This window comes from Syngnathus floridae, chromosome 14 (genome assembly GCF_059516105.1).
Source record: "Syngnathus floridae isolate MCC-2025c chromosome 14, RoL_Sflo_1.0, whole genome shotgun sequence".
NCBI lineage: Eukaryota > Metazoa > Chordata > Actinopteri > Syngnathiformes > Syngnathidae > Syngnathus > Syngnathus floridae.
In genome coordinates, this window is record NC_142426.1 from 2040929 (window position 1) to 2057776 (window position 16848).

Sequence of the window (16848 nt, forward strand, 5' to 3'; positions counted from 1 at the left end):
ATTGAAGCAAGAAGCAAATGGCATTCGCTCAAGGTTTTATGATATCAAAACACTGTTGCGGAACTTTGCTAATATTGTGAACTGACAATATGCTCAATTGTGCTGAGCAGTGACAACTCCACCGTGCGTATTGGTGTATTTATTTGCTCGTATTTGCAGCAGAAGCTGGTCATTTGTCAAAATCCTTGCGTTATGTCCTTATGCTTTGTTGGAAACTCTTGTCCTTGTTAGTGGTGAATGATTTGAGAAAGACAAACACGCAACACAATCATTGTCTCTTCTAGCGGTAGCTGACAAGTGCAAGCTGCAAGTCAATTCCAAATCAATACATTCACTCATCAAGTTCCTAGATCTCTCAGCACTAACCTCATATGAACATCTTCAGAAAGAAATCACCATAACTTCCATGGAATGACAACAAATCAGAATGACCACTTCCTGGCATTCTCATGATCTCCAAAACGATTGAGGTATGAAACCAGAATGAAATGTTACCTTTAATTTACACAGTTTAGAGTTGTGAGCGTAAAAACATTGCATACATTGTCATTTTACTCTTCAAACGTGACGCATCATGGCAGTTGAGTGCTTTGCATACAAATGTATTTCTTTCTCTGAAAACAGGCAGACTTCCAAAAGAATAAGACAGAGCTTGTTTTGAACAATTTATTTGCGCTATTCTCAAGGATTGCCGTACATTGCAGCAAGAAAGTCCTCATAGGAGATGTAGTGCATTAGCTCAGGGGGGAATTGATACAACGGCTTGTATGCTAACGGAGCAGCATCAGTGGCCGGCGCTGGTGCTGGCGTTGTGGCCGGCGCTGGCGCTGGCGTTGTTGGCTGCACCAGAGGAACAGAAGTAGGAGCAAGATGGGGAAAGGTTGCAGCAACCGCTTGCTTCGCTGGACCGTTTTGCTCCCGGTCGACAACTCGCGGCTGATTTCCCGGGAAGGACCAGAGGGAGGGGTTGAAGAAGGGGTACTGGGCCACGGGTGAGGGACCCTGGTACGGCCGAGGCAGATTGTGCACATAGGGCATGCGTGGCATGACGGGGTACTGAGGCACAAATGGGCTGAGGGGTGCTTGCAGTCCATAATTCAACAAGGGGTCCTGAGGCATTAGAGGCTTATGAAGCCCAGGGTGGGAGCCAGGACTCTGGGGCATAGGAGACCACTTGTGGACAAAGGGCCACTTGGGCATATGAGGCACCGAATGGGCCCCGGGGCTCAGCGGGCCACTTGGGGACCTGGGACTAATGATGGGAGATTGGGGATGGCTCCGGGGCTCAACTGGTGACCAAATGCCCAGTGGCGAGACTGGATCTTTGGGGAAGGGGGGCCACATAGGGATATGGTAAACCTCAGGTGCCTTGGTGACCACTGGATCAGATGGGGGTGGGGGGCTGGTAACCTTTGGGCCATCACTTGGAGTCTGTTTGGTGCACATGAGGATGACCGGAATTCCTTGCCAATACATTGGAAGTACATAACTTCCAGCCTTGACGAAACGAAAAGTACAAGATTACACATGATGTCACCTGCGCAAGTTTCAAGACATGTTACAAAAATAAACGCAAATGCAATTTGAATCGGAACAAATTGATTGAAACTTCTCAAATGATGATTTCATTATCAAAATGTTTTGTCTCAACTTTGAAAAGAAACGCTTTCTGAAAGTTACATGACTTAGTAAACATCTATTCTCAAAACCCCTTGCCATAAAAGAAAATGAAATTACAAATGATTGTTCAAATGATTTCAAATTCCAACACACAAATGTAACTCAAATAAGATGATTACTCTCAAAGCGCCGGCTAGTTGAAAACACTTTTACCTGTTGATGCATGTAACAACCACCATAGGGAACATACATGAAGAAGCCAAAGGAATTGCGATACATATTGTAGCCACAGTTTATGGGCACATGGGGCAGAGGCAATGGAGGAGCATTGGGCGCTGCAGAATAAAGAGAAAACAAAGGCAGCCAATCAAACTCCAGAAAGAATGAGCCATTTGCAGATTCCTTCTCCTAACCTTGCTGCACTGTCATGAAGGGCAGCCCCGGTCTCTTCACACTGAGCTTCATGTGGTTATCTCCACAATGCAGGGAGGTCATGCGTCTCCACGAGGCCTCCTGGGATGGGGCTTGTGGCAGTGGCTGAGGGTTCACTGGCCAGCCTCCTAAGCAACATTCAAAACATATTGAGCTGCAAAACGGGAGGGAGCCATTGAACAAATGGAGTCACTTTGCTACCTGCAGAATCCGCCTGATAAGCGGCTTCATCCTCCACTGAGCTGTTTGTCTTCTTGACTTCTTCATGCAGCACTGGAGGAACTTTCCCAAACACAATCTTACCTCGCCTAAAGCCCTCTGGAACATTTTTTCTTCTGTCCGCCTTCTTCAGGCGGTAGCAGTCGACCGTGTGCGCCAAAAGAATTGCGAAAAGAAGCAGCGCACCACTCATCAGGCTAAATGAACCACTCGCGCTTTTGGTTTGCATCTCGTCGCTATTTGCTCGTGCATAGACCGGACTGCGCTATTTTCCCGCTACTTTTTGACTTGTGCGCAACTTGTGGTAGCGTAACGAGCGCTGCAGCAGCCAATCAGGAGGCAGGCTGAACGGGAAGAATTGATGATTTGAACATTGTCTGCAGCTGGCACGGCACGGCATTTAAAGAGGTGTGGCTTGGAAATGTTGATTATGAAGAAGATATCAACATGGCATCAAAACAGTTGAAAAGCTCGTTGAAAAAGGCGTCCGACGTCTGTTTGTTGACCATTTTGACATCATGCACGCGTTTGAATCGCTTTCACTCCGCTCCGACGTGCAAGCTCTACACCACAGTCTCCAACTCGAAAAATGCTTGTTGTTCATCACTCTTTCGACTTTATTCCACCTACTGAAAATAACCTACGTGTGCTATATTGTAATATCCCTTTGTAGTCCGCACAAGGTGGAAAAAAAATGTCCCGAAGTGGCATTTTTCAGAAAATGTTGTCCGTGCAGCTTGTTGAGCCAGCATTACTTAGTTTATTAGCGCCGTCTTCTGGAGAGACAGTGTATAACATGGCTCTTACTCGTGACGTTTGCAGGTTCATAAATGAAAGTACAAATCAAGGGTTTGTCTTACGACGGATCCATTTGCTCTTCTTGTTCAGTAAAAGGCGATGTCATTGATTTTTTTCTTTCTCTCTCTCTCTCTCTCTCTCTCTCTCTCTCCCTGTCTCTGTCTCTTTCTCTCTCTCTCTCTCTCTCTCTCTCTCTCTCTCTCTCTCTCTCTCTCTCTCTCTCTCTCTCTCAATCGCTTTCTCTCTCCATGACAACAGAGCAAAGTTCATCTGCTGCTTAAACGTTCCAGAGCAGCCACTACATGGCAATTTTGGTGAGCATCACATCACTTGAAAAGCATATTCATTCTGGGTTTAAATCTCGGGCTCCAGCCTTTCAGTGTGGACGTTGTTTGCACATCCCCAAAACCTGCAAGCAAGGTTCACTGAAGAGTCTAACTTGTTGTACTGGGATAGTCTCCAGTTCACCCCTGACTCTTGTAAGGACAAAAAAAGTGGGTGGATGGATGGCTAAATAGGACATTGCTGGTTGAAATCAGGTTAACCTGAAACCAAATAAAGACAAATGATTAACTAAGAAAAGCTACTCATCAACAACCCTCTTCATTGGACGACATAGTATCATATCAGATTGAGGTTGCTACGGTGACACATAATAGCCACGAGTCGTTCATCCCCATGGTTACGGACTACGGACAACAATAGAGGGGATTATTACATGCATGCCTGAAGCGTGGGTGAGTTTACAACAACATTGCGTCTTCATTTTGCATGTTATATTTCATTTGATGTTTGCTTACCATGACTGTTGAATTGCTTCCGAGGTGTGACACACACGTCACGTGATGATGGGAACCTTCCTGTCAAATGCACTCTTTCTCAAACTTCATTGTGAAGATTTCATTATGACATTACTACTAATAAAATATGTCCATCCATCCATTTTCTTTGGCATTTGGGTCAGGACAATCGCATTCACACATATTGACATTTAAAATCCCACATAATCATGAGGAAAATCATGCTAAGGGATTCAAAGCCAGAATCTAAAGAGCTTTAACCACTGTGCAAAATGTATTTGCAGCATAGGAGCTTTGCACGACAAGCGACCGAAGTGTGGAGCGGAAGAAGAAAAAACAGAAAACGATGAGGTCCAGCATTTCCAGTGAGTCAAGTCAATTGGATCTAGGAAGGGGGGGGGGGGTGGTGGTCTACACACCCCTTATTTAACGACCATGTTTTTGTCCTTAGAAAATGCAGTTGCAAAGTTAGAGCACGATATCTGCGAGATCCTCCGTGACCTGAACAATTTTGTAAGTAGAATGCGAGCAGGCAGGCTGGCCATGCTCATGTCATTTGGTTTCGCTTCCTTCCATCAGGCTTTCAGTGACCCGCCCACCAACTGCATCAGAGCAGGAGTCCTGAGGTACCACCGTGAGTCTGACAACCCCCAACTTGCCAACGCAGCCGCACATTTAGAGGTATTCCAATCCATTTGAACAAAAAATGCAGACTGTCTGTAAATTCCACTAACAACAACACAGGCTAATCTTAGCTCCACCCTGACACACAACAACTTTTGTGTTTGTGTGTGGTCTTAGCCTCCGTTTGAGTGCCCGATAAAATGTGAATACTGCCATAGGACCGCCAGACCTGTACTGGATGTGAGATGGGAAGACGAGATGCAGGTGAGACAGACTGGACACGAGATGCAAAATGTTCTTACGGTTTGCTTCGTCGCGCAAAGCTCATGGCCGGACTGTATGACCGTCCCCTCCTCCCTCAGGCGGTGTCGGCCTTTTGCTGTGCCCAGCGCAGGAGGCTATGCATGGCCTTGGTGAGGAAGAGGCCCTTGGCGGATGACTTGGCCTGGCGGGAAGAAAAGCCCAGCGACCTGGCAGACGCGCTGCTCGGAAACAAAGACAAAAAGAACGCCCAAAATATTAGTGACCTTTCACGCGGACTCATGTAAGACTTTTATCCAAACAAAGAAACAAAAAACAAACAATGGAGTAACGGAAGCAATGTGTTGCTATGTCAGGGAACTGGCAGGGTTGAGGCGTGACAACGCCTCGCAACAGGCAGAACCCCGTGAGTGCAGAAAAAGGTTTCATCGCTGGTCCGTTTTGCTCAGAGAAGTATGGTCTAAACCCGTTGCCTCGTAGCCGCAGAAGCCAAAATCCTCAGCTTCAGGCTCGCCGGTATCCCAGAAGAGGGCAGCTGGATGCTCACGGACGTTGCTGAGAATGTTGTGCAAGTCAAAAAGGAGGAGACCAAGTTCGCTTGTGACCACAAGCCACCTCTGTTTGGCATATGTCATCAAAAGGGGAGAAAACGCACGCAAGCACGCATGCAAGCACGCACGCGAGCACAGGCTCAAATGTGCTCACGTTAACCATTTCTGCGTTTACAGGAAGGAGAATTTCAACAGAAATGTTACACGGACGGCAGGACCTTTCTTAACTTGTTCCCGGACGGCTCTGCTCAGCTCTAGTATGCACTCTGCAAAACTGTGTAGAGAAGCAAGCAAATCTGTGCCGTCCGTCATCCTTGTCTTTCTTTCTCCATCAGTTATCCGGGAGATATCTTGGCTCTCGTCTTTGTCGTCACCAAAAAGAAGGAAAGGGTTTGCATCGTGTATGACAACAATCCCAAGCCGCCCAGAGCCATCCGAGCCATTTTCCAGTGTAACGGCACGGCCACGTGTTACCATAGCAACGGAAACATATGGTAAAAAAGGAAGATTTATATTAGGAAGGAAGTGCGCGGGCGGGCATTCAAAGTGATTGTCGGATTGCTTTAGGTTGAATCTCAACAGTTCCGGTGGTCAGTGTTTGGACGAGACGGGTGCCAGGGTCCGTCGCTGGAGCTGGAAGACGCTGCCGCCGCCTCATCTGCCTCCTCTCTTCTTGTCCCTAAACAAGCACATTGGGGTGCGAGTCCTGGGGAAGGATCACATTTTTGTCTCCTTCCTGGCCAACGGGCAACAGGCTCGGTGTAGTGTGGGCAGCTGCAGCGCTCAGGTAAGATCAGAAGTTCCATATCAAAAGCTCAAAGGAAGTGCTTCCAAAATAAAACGGCAACGCCTCTTCCTCCTCCTCGCAGTGTAAATGCACGAGAGAGATGTCGACGAGCGGACCTTTGCTGCTGAAGGATGAGCTGTTTGTGTTGGCCGCTCGGGTGAAGATCCACCTGTGCATCCAACATCTCAACTGGAGCCTTCTGAGACCTCTGCACCAGAAGATAACGCCGACCCAGAGCATCCGCGTCTTCGGCAAAAAGCTGCTGGAGGTCAGCACCAATGTCCTGATGAGCCAGCACGAGCGTGCCTTCATCAGGGGCTGCCTCCAAGACTGTCTCTAACGGAAGAAGCTGCATCATAGTTATCATCGGTTTTTATTCACTCTTTGCAAGTTATAAAAATGACTCCCAAATCAAAACAATCTCCCCAACATTAGTTTGACAACAGCATGACAAGTCGCTTTTCTACAGGGCTGAAGCTAGTACTTGGACAACAATAGGTTTTTTTAGTCACGCGACAGGGTGCTCAAGAAGTCACAGTGCACTTGGATTTTTAGGACTACACCAGGTACACAAGTATTCTCATTAAGACAGCTTTCAAAACAGAATGCAGGACGTTCACATAGTCTATCGTGAAACGTTAGTTCTACCTCTGGATATGGAGTACATCAACTCGAAATGAACTCGGGGCTCCTTGAGGAGCAGACGGCTCGTTAGGAAAACTCGAGCAGGAACAGCTAACACGTGGATGAGTTACTTGTGTTGACAAGTCATTTTAGAATCCAACCAACTTGAACATTTCAACACCTAACGCAGGCTTTGCTCTATGAAAGAAATGTGGCACAGTAACTTTCCAAGCACCCGTTCATTTTGGCTCAGTGTTTTATTCAAATCTACTTGATGGGAATCTGGTCGATTGACTAAAATGTTGAGTGAATGGTACAAGAAAATGACCGACTGGTTGGCGCTGTCGCCATCGAGCCCACTCTAGCGTCCGGGGCAGCTCATCTCTAAAGGGGTGACGATGATGTGGGGGGGGGGCATCCAGTCTGCGCTTGCAGTGGTCCTGCCTTCAGTGCAGACCTTCATAAACATCACGTCACAGCCCTGCGAGCGGCCCACCTCAAACCTGGAGGGGAGGACAACGGGTTAGAAAGACCAGATAGGCACACATGTGCAAAATGTTTTGCGTCCTTACGTGGAGGGGCTTTTGGCTGCGGCCACACACTGTTAGGAGTGGTGGAGCGGCTTTGTGTTCATGTGAACGTTCATCTTCATTTCGTTGTCCAGGATCTGCACCAGCTGCTGCATGGAGGGCAGGTGGCCCGACTCCAATTTGGACCAGACTGGCACATCTACACACACACAAACATGCAAGGATGGAACTAGGCCCATCGGGCTGCCATTTTCTTTTCGCTTTGACATTAAGAGTTGAAAGGTACTTACCATTTAATGTTATTTCAAAAGCTCCCGTGGACATCAACTGATTTTCTATCATGTTGCTGAGAAAGAACACCATCATGCACGCGTATATCTGAAAGAAATGTTGAAATGAAAAAGGATTGAGCTAAAGCGAAGATGGCCAACTCACAACAGTCATCGTTCTTTCCGAGCCTCTGACACAAAATGGCCATAAAATGTTTGCAAACATTGCTCTTGGCGAATGAAACCCCACGGGGCTTCAAGTGCACTCAGCATGCAAGGTGTTCGTTCTTCAGCCCACACCCTTGAGGATGCTCACCAACTAAATAAAGTCACAAAAAAAAAACAGCCTGGACCACAACATCGGTGTACCTTATTCCCCTGGCCCCACTCCCAGACGCCCGGAGTTTGCACGCCCAAGAGAGCAAAGGGATCCTTGCCAATAATGATCAGGCCGATCACCAGCAGTTTGAAGACAGACAGGAAGGAAGCAATGTGCCTGGGGGAAGGACAACAAACACAATACTTCAAAACTTGCTTTTAAAAGTCAGCCATGTGTTCAATTCCCTTTGTGCTATATTGATGCATGTGACTCTGATCGCTCTTGATAAACACACTGAAGCCACATGGACAGACAATTAGATCATTTGTTAAGATTAAACTGTTTGCTTTTGTCCCCTCTCTAGTAAGCAGAGTCGGTGAAAAAAAAAGTACTAATTCCAATGACTTCTTTGGCCCTAATTTGGAACTGGATAAATGATCAAGTCCGCAGCAAAAAGCCTGCTTGTAAAATGAGGCACCTTTCATGAAAATGTGCTCATCTGGCAATAACACGGGTTATACAGACTGTTTTACAAACCGCCCGTGACTTGACAGATAATCTTACCGATAAGCGGGTATAGGAAGGAAATTCTCCCCCTCGATGCGGATGTCTGGGTACCGCTGGTACAAGACCTGCGTGTACTCCTCAAACACCCGCTTATACCCTCAGGAGATGCTGCAAGGACACAAACATGCACTTTTACAAACGGACATTTTTTTTCCAACTTTAACCTGGGACTCTCACAAAGCTAACTTCTCTGGAGATCATTTGAAGTGCATTATACAGTTTACGAATATCTGCAGTACAAATAGGGGATTTTGAACACGTTTAACGTGACCTAATGATTTCAGTTTTTTCGATCACTTTCTCCCAGCCATTAAAAAAGCTTCAGGTACGTAGGCAGTCGTTAGACGTCGCGACTCCGTCGTAATCCGAGGTGGTCCATGCAAACACTTGCAACGAGCATCAACTAGAATTGACATAAGTACAAAAAAATACTCGCCTCGAATTAGGAAGCTCGAACGGGAAACTATTCGTTTGGTGAATGTCACTCGAAAATGCACAGTTTAAATGACGCATGAGCTCACGAACGGTTAGCCTTAGCTTCCTACGTTATGCTAGCTGCTCGCGATGACTCGCCACATTTGGTCTCGTTTACCAAATCTGGAACTTGAGTAAGGGCCCCGCGGCGAACTGCATTTTCATCTTCTTCACGCCATTGCTGTCCCCGGACGCGGCAAGACACAGCGACAAAACCCCGAGGGCGAGGAAGGAGAAGCGAAGCCACTTGATCGCCATCATTCTTTTCCTTTCCTTTCCGGGTGTTGTGTCGCCCCTCTGCCCGAATTCGACTGAGTGACAGCTCAATCGGATAAGCTCATTGGCCTATTATGAGGATTTCATCTTCATCGCTAGCGATTCAGTACAGTTAGTGTTGCTTCTGAACTTTGGCACCACCTAGCGTTTTCCTTACGAGGAGGCGTGGTGGAGAGAGGAGAAAGCGAAGGTTCATTCGGAATCGTTTATTCAACTCTTTCTTGCCAACAGTTATGGGTAAACCAATGTTTAACCGTTTTTTTCCATTCCGAAGGATATTTAAAAACAACTTGCTCCTGGCTGATGCTTGCCTTTATAGAAAGAACATCACTGTGCAAATAGTCTTTGTGCAGATTTAAGGTCAGAGCATGATGCAAAGGACACAATGTGCAGCAGAAGGTAACAAGTCAAAAAGTCAGCTTTATTGTCAAACAATGTTTTTATTGAATTAGTCCTCATGCTTTATTTTATTTAAAACAGTACAGCGCTCACAGAATGCACAAATAACCCAGTAAACCAAAATAATAACGGGTATTTCATTGACAAATAATGTTTGTAAATATCATTTTGTGACTCAATGCTTGAGTCGGGCCCTCTCGTCCGCCAAAGCGGTATGTAATGTCATCAATAGTTCTGTGGATAGGATGGAAGCAGCAACAGCAACAACAACAACAACGCGTTAGACCGAGCTTACTTGAAGTGACTCATTCCCACATTGTAGACTTGAGAATGAGTGAATGGGAATTTGCACAAACCTGTTAACTTGGAGGACTGAGAAAAGTCCATTAGGGTGGGGAGAGCTGCCTCAATGTCATACGAGGGTTGCTCCATGGAGTTCAGCAGGTCTTTCGCTTTCTCATGAATATTCTGAACAAAGAAGCCGTCAAAGTCCTTCAAGATGACAGCAGTTTTCATTTCATTCACGTCAATATATGGCGTACAGTGACAAAATGCTACCTGCAGCTCCGTGTAGACCTTTTCTTCCAGGTTAGCCACATGACTTAAGGCTTCACACGCTGTGACCACAGAAGTTTCCTTGAACACAAATGAACTTCTTTAGTCACAACAGGCCTTTGATCGGAATGGCCACAATCAAAGCAACAAGCCAAGTGTACTGACCTCATCTGAAGAGCAGATTTCCGGCTCTTGTGTTTTGGCCTCTGCGCTGCCTGCAGACTTCGCATTCAGCTCTTTCACTCTGTTAAATTCAAATAGGATAGATCCAATCAAAGTCCAAGTCGACATTTGTATTTTTGCCACCAATTAGAAACTATACCTGTCAGCATAACGTAGCGTATTCATCGTGTATTCGCAAGAAGCCATACCAGGTGACACCATTGCAATCTGACCAGGAGAGGTGCAATTTATGGGAGTGTATTATCAAAAATAAAAAAAATAAAAAAAAACACCACAAGTGACACCCAGAACGTTGATGTACCATGCAGGTTCTAGAATTCTCCCCGATGAAGGAATCTCGGAGGACCTTGGTTAAAGTGCTCATCCTGAAAGGAATGTGCTCGCTGTTCATGCCCAGCGAGCGGATGCACTCCTACGACAAGAGTGGAATGACACAAAACATGTCAAAAGGGTGCCACGTGGTCCTATCCCCGACACACTCCTAGTAAACTTGGCACCTTCAGCGCCAGGAGGCTGCGGTTGATCTCGGCAGTCTCCACCAAGGTGGCGCGGTCGTTGCTGTTGACGTCCGTGCCCCGCTCATTGCCTGCCAAGTCAACCAGGGAGAACTTGCCGTGCAGCTTGGTGGTGCGGTCGTTGCGCCTAAGGATGATCTGCAGAACGGCGTGGGAGCGCGAGGAGTAGGCGTTGGCCGATGTCTGCCCAAACGTTCTGGAAGGGGGGCGGGGGGTTAAAGAGTCACACTGCTCTCAGCCACTCACGTCACGGCAAGAATGGCAGAAGAGCGCCAAGACTGATTTAGCAATTTGGAACCTTTGCAATGTTTCAACTCCTAGCTACCTGCAAGCACTGCCCAGCTGTATCATCTTAATGACATCGTGTGCAGAGGCTACGTAGACCTCCTGCAAGCCCACCACTTGCACCTGTTGATGCTCATCCTGCATCACCCGGAGCATGGTCTTCTTATTCAGCAGGTCGTACACCTGCAGAGATGTGCATTCCTTACACCACGGTTCGGTAGCACTATGGGAGAAACTCAATGTCTTACTTTGCCATTGTAGATCTCAAAGAAGCTGACGTAAGCAGACAGGTTGAGGCTGGCGTACCTCTTCTGACTGAGGCAGGCAAAAACATCCTGGGCTGGAGGTGAAACGAAAAAAATGGGGACGGACGGACAGACAGACGGACAGTGTAAAGAAATGTGCAAATGAGTCTCACCAGCTAAGGCGTAGATTCCCTTGGCGCAGTTCTGCTGCTTCCCTGTGAAATCACCACCCATGGTCTGCGCAAGGCAAGCAGAAAACAAGTCAAGCCACCGCTTTTTACTGGTCAATCAGCAAGACCTTAACCCACGTGAGTTTTCCCGCTTCCCGTCTGCCCGTAGGCGAAACATGTGGCCATGCCCCCTTCGAAGATGGACTGCACCAAAGGCTTTGCCGTGAACCTGGACAGCACAGCATCAACGACTCATTTGATGTTATTGGGCAATATTTCAAATCCTAATTATTCATCGTTTTGTACAGGAAGCTCACGCGCAAAACAAAAGGGAACTTATTTGAATGAGCCAAGAAAATGTTTTTTTGTCTGCACCGTTTGTGCTCAAACGTATGCTTTCTTTCGGTTAGTCGCTCTTCCATTTTGCATTACGTCCACATCGATTTCTTTTGACAATAAATCTCAATCATGAAAGGCGTTCCTTTTGATTGCCAAATACAGAAGACCTTACCCGTAGACCAAGTCATTGGTGGAGGTTTCATCAAAAGAATAGTCAAACTGGAAAATCTGGGTGTCCAAGTACTTCGTCAGATCCACTTTCTGTTTTGGTTCGTGGACCAGCACAGCACCTCTGCCAGGCACCGAGATCACATCGATCTCCCTTTTATTCAGCTCTAATGAAGAAGAGAAAACAAAGGGCTCGCTCACGGCGTTTGAAAGGCACAGCAGCTCCAGTGCAACTTCCTACTCAACCCACCTTGCTTGCTGAGGGGTCGTTTGCGGACGCATACGCAAATTCTGTGAGGCTCAATCTTGAAAAATTCACGCGCGCACGCGCACACGCACACACACAAGTTAGTAAATATTGACTCAAAACGGCGCTCGAGTAGAGTAGTACCACGTCGGTGATGGATAAGTGGATGGTGTCCATGGTCTCTCGAAAGTCTTGGATCATGTCATAGAATTGCTGGTTGGGTCGGCATGATTCTTTGAACTTTGAAAGGGAACGGAGGAAAGGTTCTCTTGGAAGGCAAGAAAGTTCCAGTCAAAGTTCCAAGAGTGACTATGACTGACCTTGCCCTTCTTGGTCTGCTGTTCGGGAGGCTTGACAACAACAGATAGTCTTTTGTTGCCTTTGTTGACTTCCTGGGGAGCCACGGTCTTTCTTCGGCCTGAAGGATGCAGAGGGCAAGAAAAAAACGTGTACAAACATTGCAGGAAATTCGTTTTGGGGATTTACAGAGGAAAAGATCACAAGGTCATGCTAGAAAGAAATGGAATAGCAAAAGGGAGAGTCACATTTTTCCAAAGCGCAGACACCGTCCCAAAAAGCTTCACGTACATTTTTTTCTAGTATGGAAATGTTGCAGTATTTCTACAATTGACATGTGCCTCAGCTTCCGAAAAGGACAGGGATCAAAACGTTGGTAGACAAACTCCATCTTCTGACCAACAGGTAACTAACCTGAAGAGTTAGAAGGGACAATCTTTGATGATTGAACATTTTCCTTAATGGCCTCGTGGACAAAAGATGAGGTTGGTTTAGCCTCCCTTTTGCGTCGCAGGTCATTAGAAGTCCCTAGATTGGGGGGGGGTTTAATTCCATCAGTCAGAACAATTGCTGGCCTGACAATTTAGAGGTTAGGATTTTGACCAACCACAGTTTGCGAGGGCTTCCTTAGTTGGAAGTTCAAGTGGGCTTGATCCTGAAGCTCCTGCAGAAGACTGCTCGGGGACAGAAGTTTGAGGTTGGAACCGGTTCGTCTGTCTGACCTGAGAGCGACCAACACCTGAAATTTAGAGAGCGGCAGGCAGATCAGTCAGAATATCGGCAGAGATATCTGTTCAAAGTCATTTGACAAAGTGACACCTCCAGTTTGATTCACCCGTGTTATTCGTTCAGCCATTCCCACAGTGGCAAAAATCAAACGTTTGTCAGTGACATATTACAGAAAATAGGCATGAATGGACAATGAGTGATTTGGAGGGAAGGGATGGCGGCGCATGATTTGCCTTGCCTCCAGTCTTGTCCACGGATGGTGTGGCAGCTTTTGGAGGGAAGCTTGGCATTAGACGACATGATTCATAACACACAATCACAAGTCACACCAATGCTTTTATTTACGTACTACATGAGGCCGGAATCCTGGATGAGCGCAGTCGACCCTCGTATTTCTACGGAAGAAACAGATGAATATTGGGGTTAGCATTTTTACAGCAAAATAGAACAGGGAACATTTAAAAAATGAACAGTGGTGCATACAGCACGCGATACCTCACAAAGACGCTGTAGACTTTTCAAAAACGGCCAAGACGGATTATTTTGTGTCAAACTGAAAACAATAAATCAACACACATGTTCTGAAGGTTGAGTGTGGGATTTTTCCTCAGATTTGTTCATGGTGGATTGGATGTGATCCCACAGATCTGGATTGAGTGCCCAAAAGTTGTTCAAATCCAGCTGGATGAAAGAAACGCAAAAAGAGATTGTTCAAGTAACTGTACTTAATTGAAGTCTTCTGATGCCGCAACATCTCATATTGCTTTTGCCGTTCAAGGCCCCCACCCAGACCTTTGAAAAGGAGGGACACAGACACACAGACACACAGAGACAGACAGAGCTTTTGTGACATTGATAGCTCATACACTTGAGACTGTGATGAGGAAGGCTGGTGCTAGCAGTGCACTTGTACACTTTCAATGAATAACAGTAGAATAAATGTGATATTAAATTGGCAACTGATCATGAGTTTGGGTTGGTGTTGAGTTTATGGGCTATGACAGCAATATAATGTATGATATGAAATGTAACAAAGCTGTTGGGGGACTCAAGTGAAAAGTCGTAGTTTTGCAATGATTCCACCCGATGGTGACATTTTGCGGGACAAAGTAAAACTATTTACATATTGGTAGCATTTCAGTCAAGACAAACCCTAACCCCCACTCAGTGCTTCTGTGCCGTTAATGAAACACGATCTCAATTGAGGTCGCAAATGAGCAAGGTCGGCGTTCATTAACAAAGCAGATTTGAACTGACCTCCTTGGCATGAGTGCCATCTATCCCGGGCCACTCGGTCAGTATGGTGGAATTGGCGGTGTCGATAGACTTCACAGTGGCTCGATGAACGCGGCCTACGTAAACAACAGGTCGATCATATCAGAAAATAAAGGCGAGAAATACGACACGACAGCGTCTTAAAGAACATTTCAACTCACCATCGCTTCGACTAATATAAACTGAGAGTCCAACAAGGAACCTGGACCATTTGGACTCCATTTTGACTCTTTGTAACGTCAGAGTTCTGAAAAGTCAAGCGAAATTGTTTCAGAACCTGGCAACTTGTGTCATATGAGTCTCTCGTCGAATGAGCCAATTTTCCTACCTGTTTTATGTCTTAACACACTGGGCGTTGGACGCCAGCTCTGTCATCAATTGCCTCCGACAGCAACAGCAGCAAACATTTGAACTGGATTTATTTCCTCGTGTTTAACGATCTGATTGGTCGTCATTGTGACGCGTTTTCTTCCTCTCTAGGAAAAAAAAACGCGCTGGCATTTTATAGCGCCGTCACGTGGCGCTATAAAATATTGTCGTCTGGTCCAGGCCCTACTACTACTAATACAAATAATACAAATAATACTACAACTGATAATAATGATACAACAACAACAACAACAACAACTACTACTACTACTACTAATAATAATAATAATGATGATAATGATAAAACTACAGTACTGAACAGAATAAGTGGTATATCAATCAAATCATTGTAAATTAGTCAGTCAAAAATTGTGGACATTTTTCCTCTTAAAATCATGACAAAGTCTGTAATTTCACTTTAACTGTAAGAGACAGGAAATCATTAATGTGAAGAAAACAATTCATGGATTTCTGTAGAGAAATTATTTGTAAATTAGGGTGGAAAATAATGATTTTGTCAATTCAATGCTTTGTAATCTTCACTTTTGGGGCAATAACAGAGGTCAAATGTTGACTGTAGCTCTTATATGATCAGAGCGCAGGTAGCATAAATTCATCCACATGCTCCCCCCTCCCACCTGCATTCCGTGGCGATGACGTCAATGGCCAGGGACAGCTGGAGAATGAGCCATAATTCAGCTCAGCCTTGCCTTCAGCGTGCACGGCTTTCCATTTTCCAGCCTCCCGAAGCCTAAACACTCCTTTGTGTCCACACCCTCTCGGCCGGGACCCCCTAGTAACTATACACAAGCAGGTATGTGTACACATTTCTCGCAAGTGACGCTGACATATGACATATCAAAGGTTTCATCAACAGCTCGGTGGGCCTTCACCGCTCCCTCCCCTCAAAGCAAAGGATGAAAAATAAACACATCTCTGTGGGCTCGGACCATTTGGTGGGTCTGGCCTGCCGATGACTGGGTGGCCCAGGGCTGCTCGGTGTGAGGCCTGGGATGGAGCCACAACTGTTTCCTGTGAGCTGCTCAACCCCCACAACTGCCTTAGTGGGTGGCATTCCCCCCTCCGACCCCCCACCACCACCCGGACCCCCACACCCCCACTCAGTGCTCCTCCCCCACTTTTTCACGAGCAGTGCCCCAGTGGCTTTGCCTGTATTTAAACAAGTATCTAGAACATTGGTTCTCTCTTTTTTTTTTCTTGCATCAAGTAACCTAAAAAAATAACTCGCTCTTCTTTTTTTTTTTTGGCTCGACGTTGTTTCCTTTGCAGCCACCATTACAGTACGTACATTATTTTTCTATCATAAATAGATCTAAATGCTGCCCTCTGATTGACTAGCGAGCAAATCAGGGCAAAGTATACCTATCACCTAAACTCATCTGTGACCCTGAACCGGATAAGTAGTCGAGAACACGGATGAGCGGATAGATCTGAATGCTCCGAGCGGGAGAAAAGATGCATCTGGCACACATGTGGCAAAGTTAACAGATTTCCTGGAAGGAAACAATCATTTAAACCCTTGATACCAGCAGAAATGATCTTAATTAAGATGACAGCAATCGAGAGCTCCTTTTACACTACATTTCAAATGAGAAGGTTTCTGTGGTGCTTGGGTGGTTGGTTGTGAGAGCTTCAATGATGTCCTCAACACTCTCTCTGGCACATAAAACGATGCCCCTAAATCCAATCCAAGAATCTCACCTACTTTTAGGCTCATTAGCGTGCGGAGTAGCCGCGTGGCGGGGCTCAGGTGGGATTTCACTCCAGCTCCAAGTAAGCATGTTATTAGTGTCACTTGAACCATCCAGCATGTGTTTCCACTCATGAGCTTCAAACCCCAAAGACGGACAAAAGCTCGCGAGCAGCCAGCTTTGAATTTCCGAGCGGACAAACCCGCGAC

The 16848-nt window shown here is 46.2% G+C and overlaps 4 protein-coding genes across 9 annotated transcripts; 1 reads left to right on the top strand and 3 right to left on the bottom strand.

Annotated features, from left to right (window-relative positions):
* Positions 1 to 652: 652 nt before the first annotated feature.
* Positions 653 to 2651, bottom strand: LOC148386943 (uncharacterized). Its single transcript, XM_088396314.1, has 4 exons — positions 2254 to 2651; positions 2034 to 2180; positions 1834 to 1955; positions 653 to 1497 (listed from the first exon to the last, which is right to left on the bottom strand). The coding sequence occupies exons 1-4, from the start codon at positions 2498 to 2500 to the stop codon at positions 682 to 684; spliced, it is 1332 nt and encodes a 443-aa protein (XP_088252440.1). The 5' UTR covers positions 2501 to 2651; the 3' UTR covers positions 653 to 681.
* LOC148386944 (uncharacterized) lies at positions 2602 to 7189 on the top strand. Of its 4 annotated transcripts, none has more exons than XM_088396312.1 (13): positions 2602 to 2679; positions 3328 to 3383; positions 4154 to 4234; positions 4321 to 4382; positions 4449 to 4550; positions 4671 to 4757; positions 4856 to 5037; positions 5111 to 5160; positions 5235 to 5393; positions 5481 to 5562; positions 5641 to 5799; positions 5873 to 6092; positions 6175 to 7189. In XM_088396312.1, exons 3-13 carry the CDS (start codon positions 4216 to 4218, stop codon positions 6430 to 6432), a joined length of 1380 nt encoding a protein of 459 aa, XP_088252438.1. In that variant the 5' UTR covers positions 2602 to 2679; positions 3328 to 3383; positions 4154 to 4215; the 3' UTR covers positions 6433 to 7189. The 4 variants fall into 4 exon arrangements, with proteins under 4 accessions (XP_088252438.1, XP_088252436.1, XP_088252437.1 ...); XM_088396310.1 differs by lacking the exon at positions 2602 to 2679 and adding an exon at positions 2954 to 3093; XM_088396311.1 differs by lacking the exon at positions 2602 to 2679 and adding an exon at positions 2984 to 3120.
* On the bottom strand, positions 6450 to 9210 carry selenot1a (selenoprotein T, 1a). Of its 2 annotated transcripts, XM_088396315.1 has the most exons (6): positions 8994 to 9206; positions 8399 to 8509; positions 7885 to 8011; positions 7537 to 7624; positions 7289 to 7445; positions 6450 to 7219 (listed from the first exon to the last, which is right to left on the bottom strand). In XM_088396315.1, the coding sequence occupies exons 1-5, from the start codon at positions 9134 to 9136 to the stop codon at positions 7321 to 7323; spliced, it is 594 nt and encodes a 197-aa protein (XP_088252441.1). In that variant the 5' UTR covers positions 9137 to 9206; the 3' UTR covers positions 6450 to 7219; positions 7289 to 7320. The 2 variants fall into 2 exon arrangements, with proteins under 2 accessions (XP_088252441.1, XP_088252442.1); XM_088396316.1 differs by lacking the exon at positions 8399 to 8509 and having other exon boundaries at positions 8994 to 9210.
* A 361-nt stretch (positions 9211 to 9571) lies between these two features.
* Positions 9572 to 15025, bottom strand: kif2c (kinesin family member 2C). Of its 2 annotated transcripts, XM_088396307.1 has the most exons (23): positions 14887 to 15025; positions 14720 to 14805; positions 14541 to 14635; positions 13860 to 13964; positions 13633 to 13678; positions 13522 to 13551; positions 13162 to 13293; positions 12969 to 13082; positions 12578 to 12675; positions 12402 to 12497; positions 12261 to 12315; positions 12015 to 12177; positions 11642 to 11732; positions 11507 to 11570; positions 11337 to 11428; positions 11129 to 11271; positions 10786 to 10999; positions 10590 to 10700; positions 10428 to 10495; positions 10271 to 10349; positions 10109 to 10186; positions 9907 to 10018; positions 9572 to 9784 (listed from the first exon to the last, which is right to left on the bottom strand). In XM_088396307.1, exons 2-23 carry the CDS (start codon positions 14778 to 14780, stop codon positions 9726 to 9728), a joined length of 2106 nt encoding a protein of 701 aa, XP_088252433.1. In that variant the 5' UTR covers positions 14781 to 14805; positions 14887 to 15025; the 3' UTR covers positions 9572 to 9725. The 2 variants fall into 2 exon arrangements, with proteins under 2 accessions (XP_088252433.1, XP_088252434.1); XM_088396308.1 differs by lacking the exon at positions 13522 to 13551.
* Positions 15026 to 16848: the final 1823 nt, after the last annotated feature.

Bases quoted from the DNA above. Each gene is read 5' to 3' on its own strand.
- selenot1a (XM_088396316.1), bottom strand. From the start codon at position 9,136: ATGATGGCGATCAAGTGGCTTCGCTTCTCCTTCCTCGCCCTCGGGGTT. The intron at 8,012-8,993 runs GTAAACGAGACC...TCCTTCCCCCAG, and splicing joins TTACTCAAGTTCCAGATTTG to GCACATTGCTTCCTTCCTGT. The intron at 7,446-7,536 runs GTAAGTACCTTT...GTGTGTGTGTAG, and splicing joins TTTTGAAATAACATTAAATG to ATGTGCCAGTCTGGTCCAAA.
- kif2c (XM_088396307.1), bottom strand. From the start codon at position 14,780: ATGGAGTCCAAATGGTCCAGGTTCCTTGTTGGACTCTCAGTTTATATT. The intron at 14,636-14,719 runs GTGAGTTGAAAT...TTGTTTACGTAG, and splicing joins TTATATTAGTCGAAGCGATG to GCCGCGTTCATCGAGCCACT. The intron at 11,733-12,014 runs GTAAGGTCTTCT...TGTGCTGTCCAG, and splicing joins ACCAATGACTTGGTCTACGG to GTTCACGGCAAAGCCTTTGG.
- LOC148386944 (XM_088396312.1), top strand. The intron at 4,551-4,670 runs GTATTCCAATCC...GTGTGGTCTTAG, and splicing joins ACGCAGCCGCACATTTAGAG to CCTCCGTTTGAGTGCCCGAT. The intron at 6,093-6,174 runs GTAAGATCAGAA...TCCTCCTCGCAG, and splicing joins TGGGCAGCTGCAGCGCTCAG to TGTAAATGCACGAGAGAGAT.
- LOC148386943 (XM_088396314.1), bottom strand. From the start codon at position 2,500: ATGCAAACCAAAAGCGCGAGTGGTTCATTTAGCCTGATGAGTGGTGCG. The intron at 1,956-2,033 runs GTTAGGAGAAGG...TTTATTCTGCAG, and splicing joins CTTCATGACAGTGCAGCAAG to CGCCCAATGCTCCTCCATTG. The intron at 1,498-1,833 runs GTAAAAGTGTTT...CGTTTCGTCAAG, and splicing joins GTTGTTACATGCATCAACAG to GCTGGAAGTTATGTACTTCC.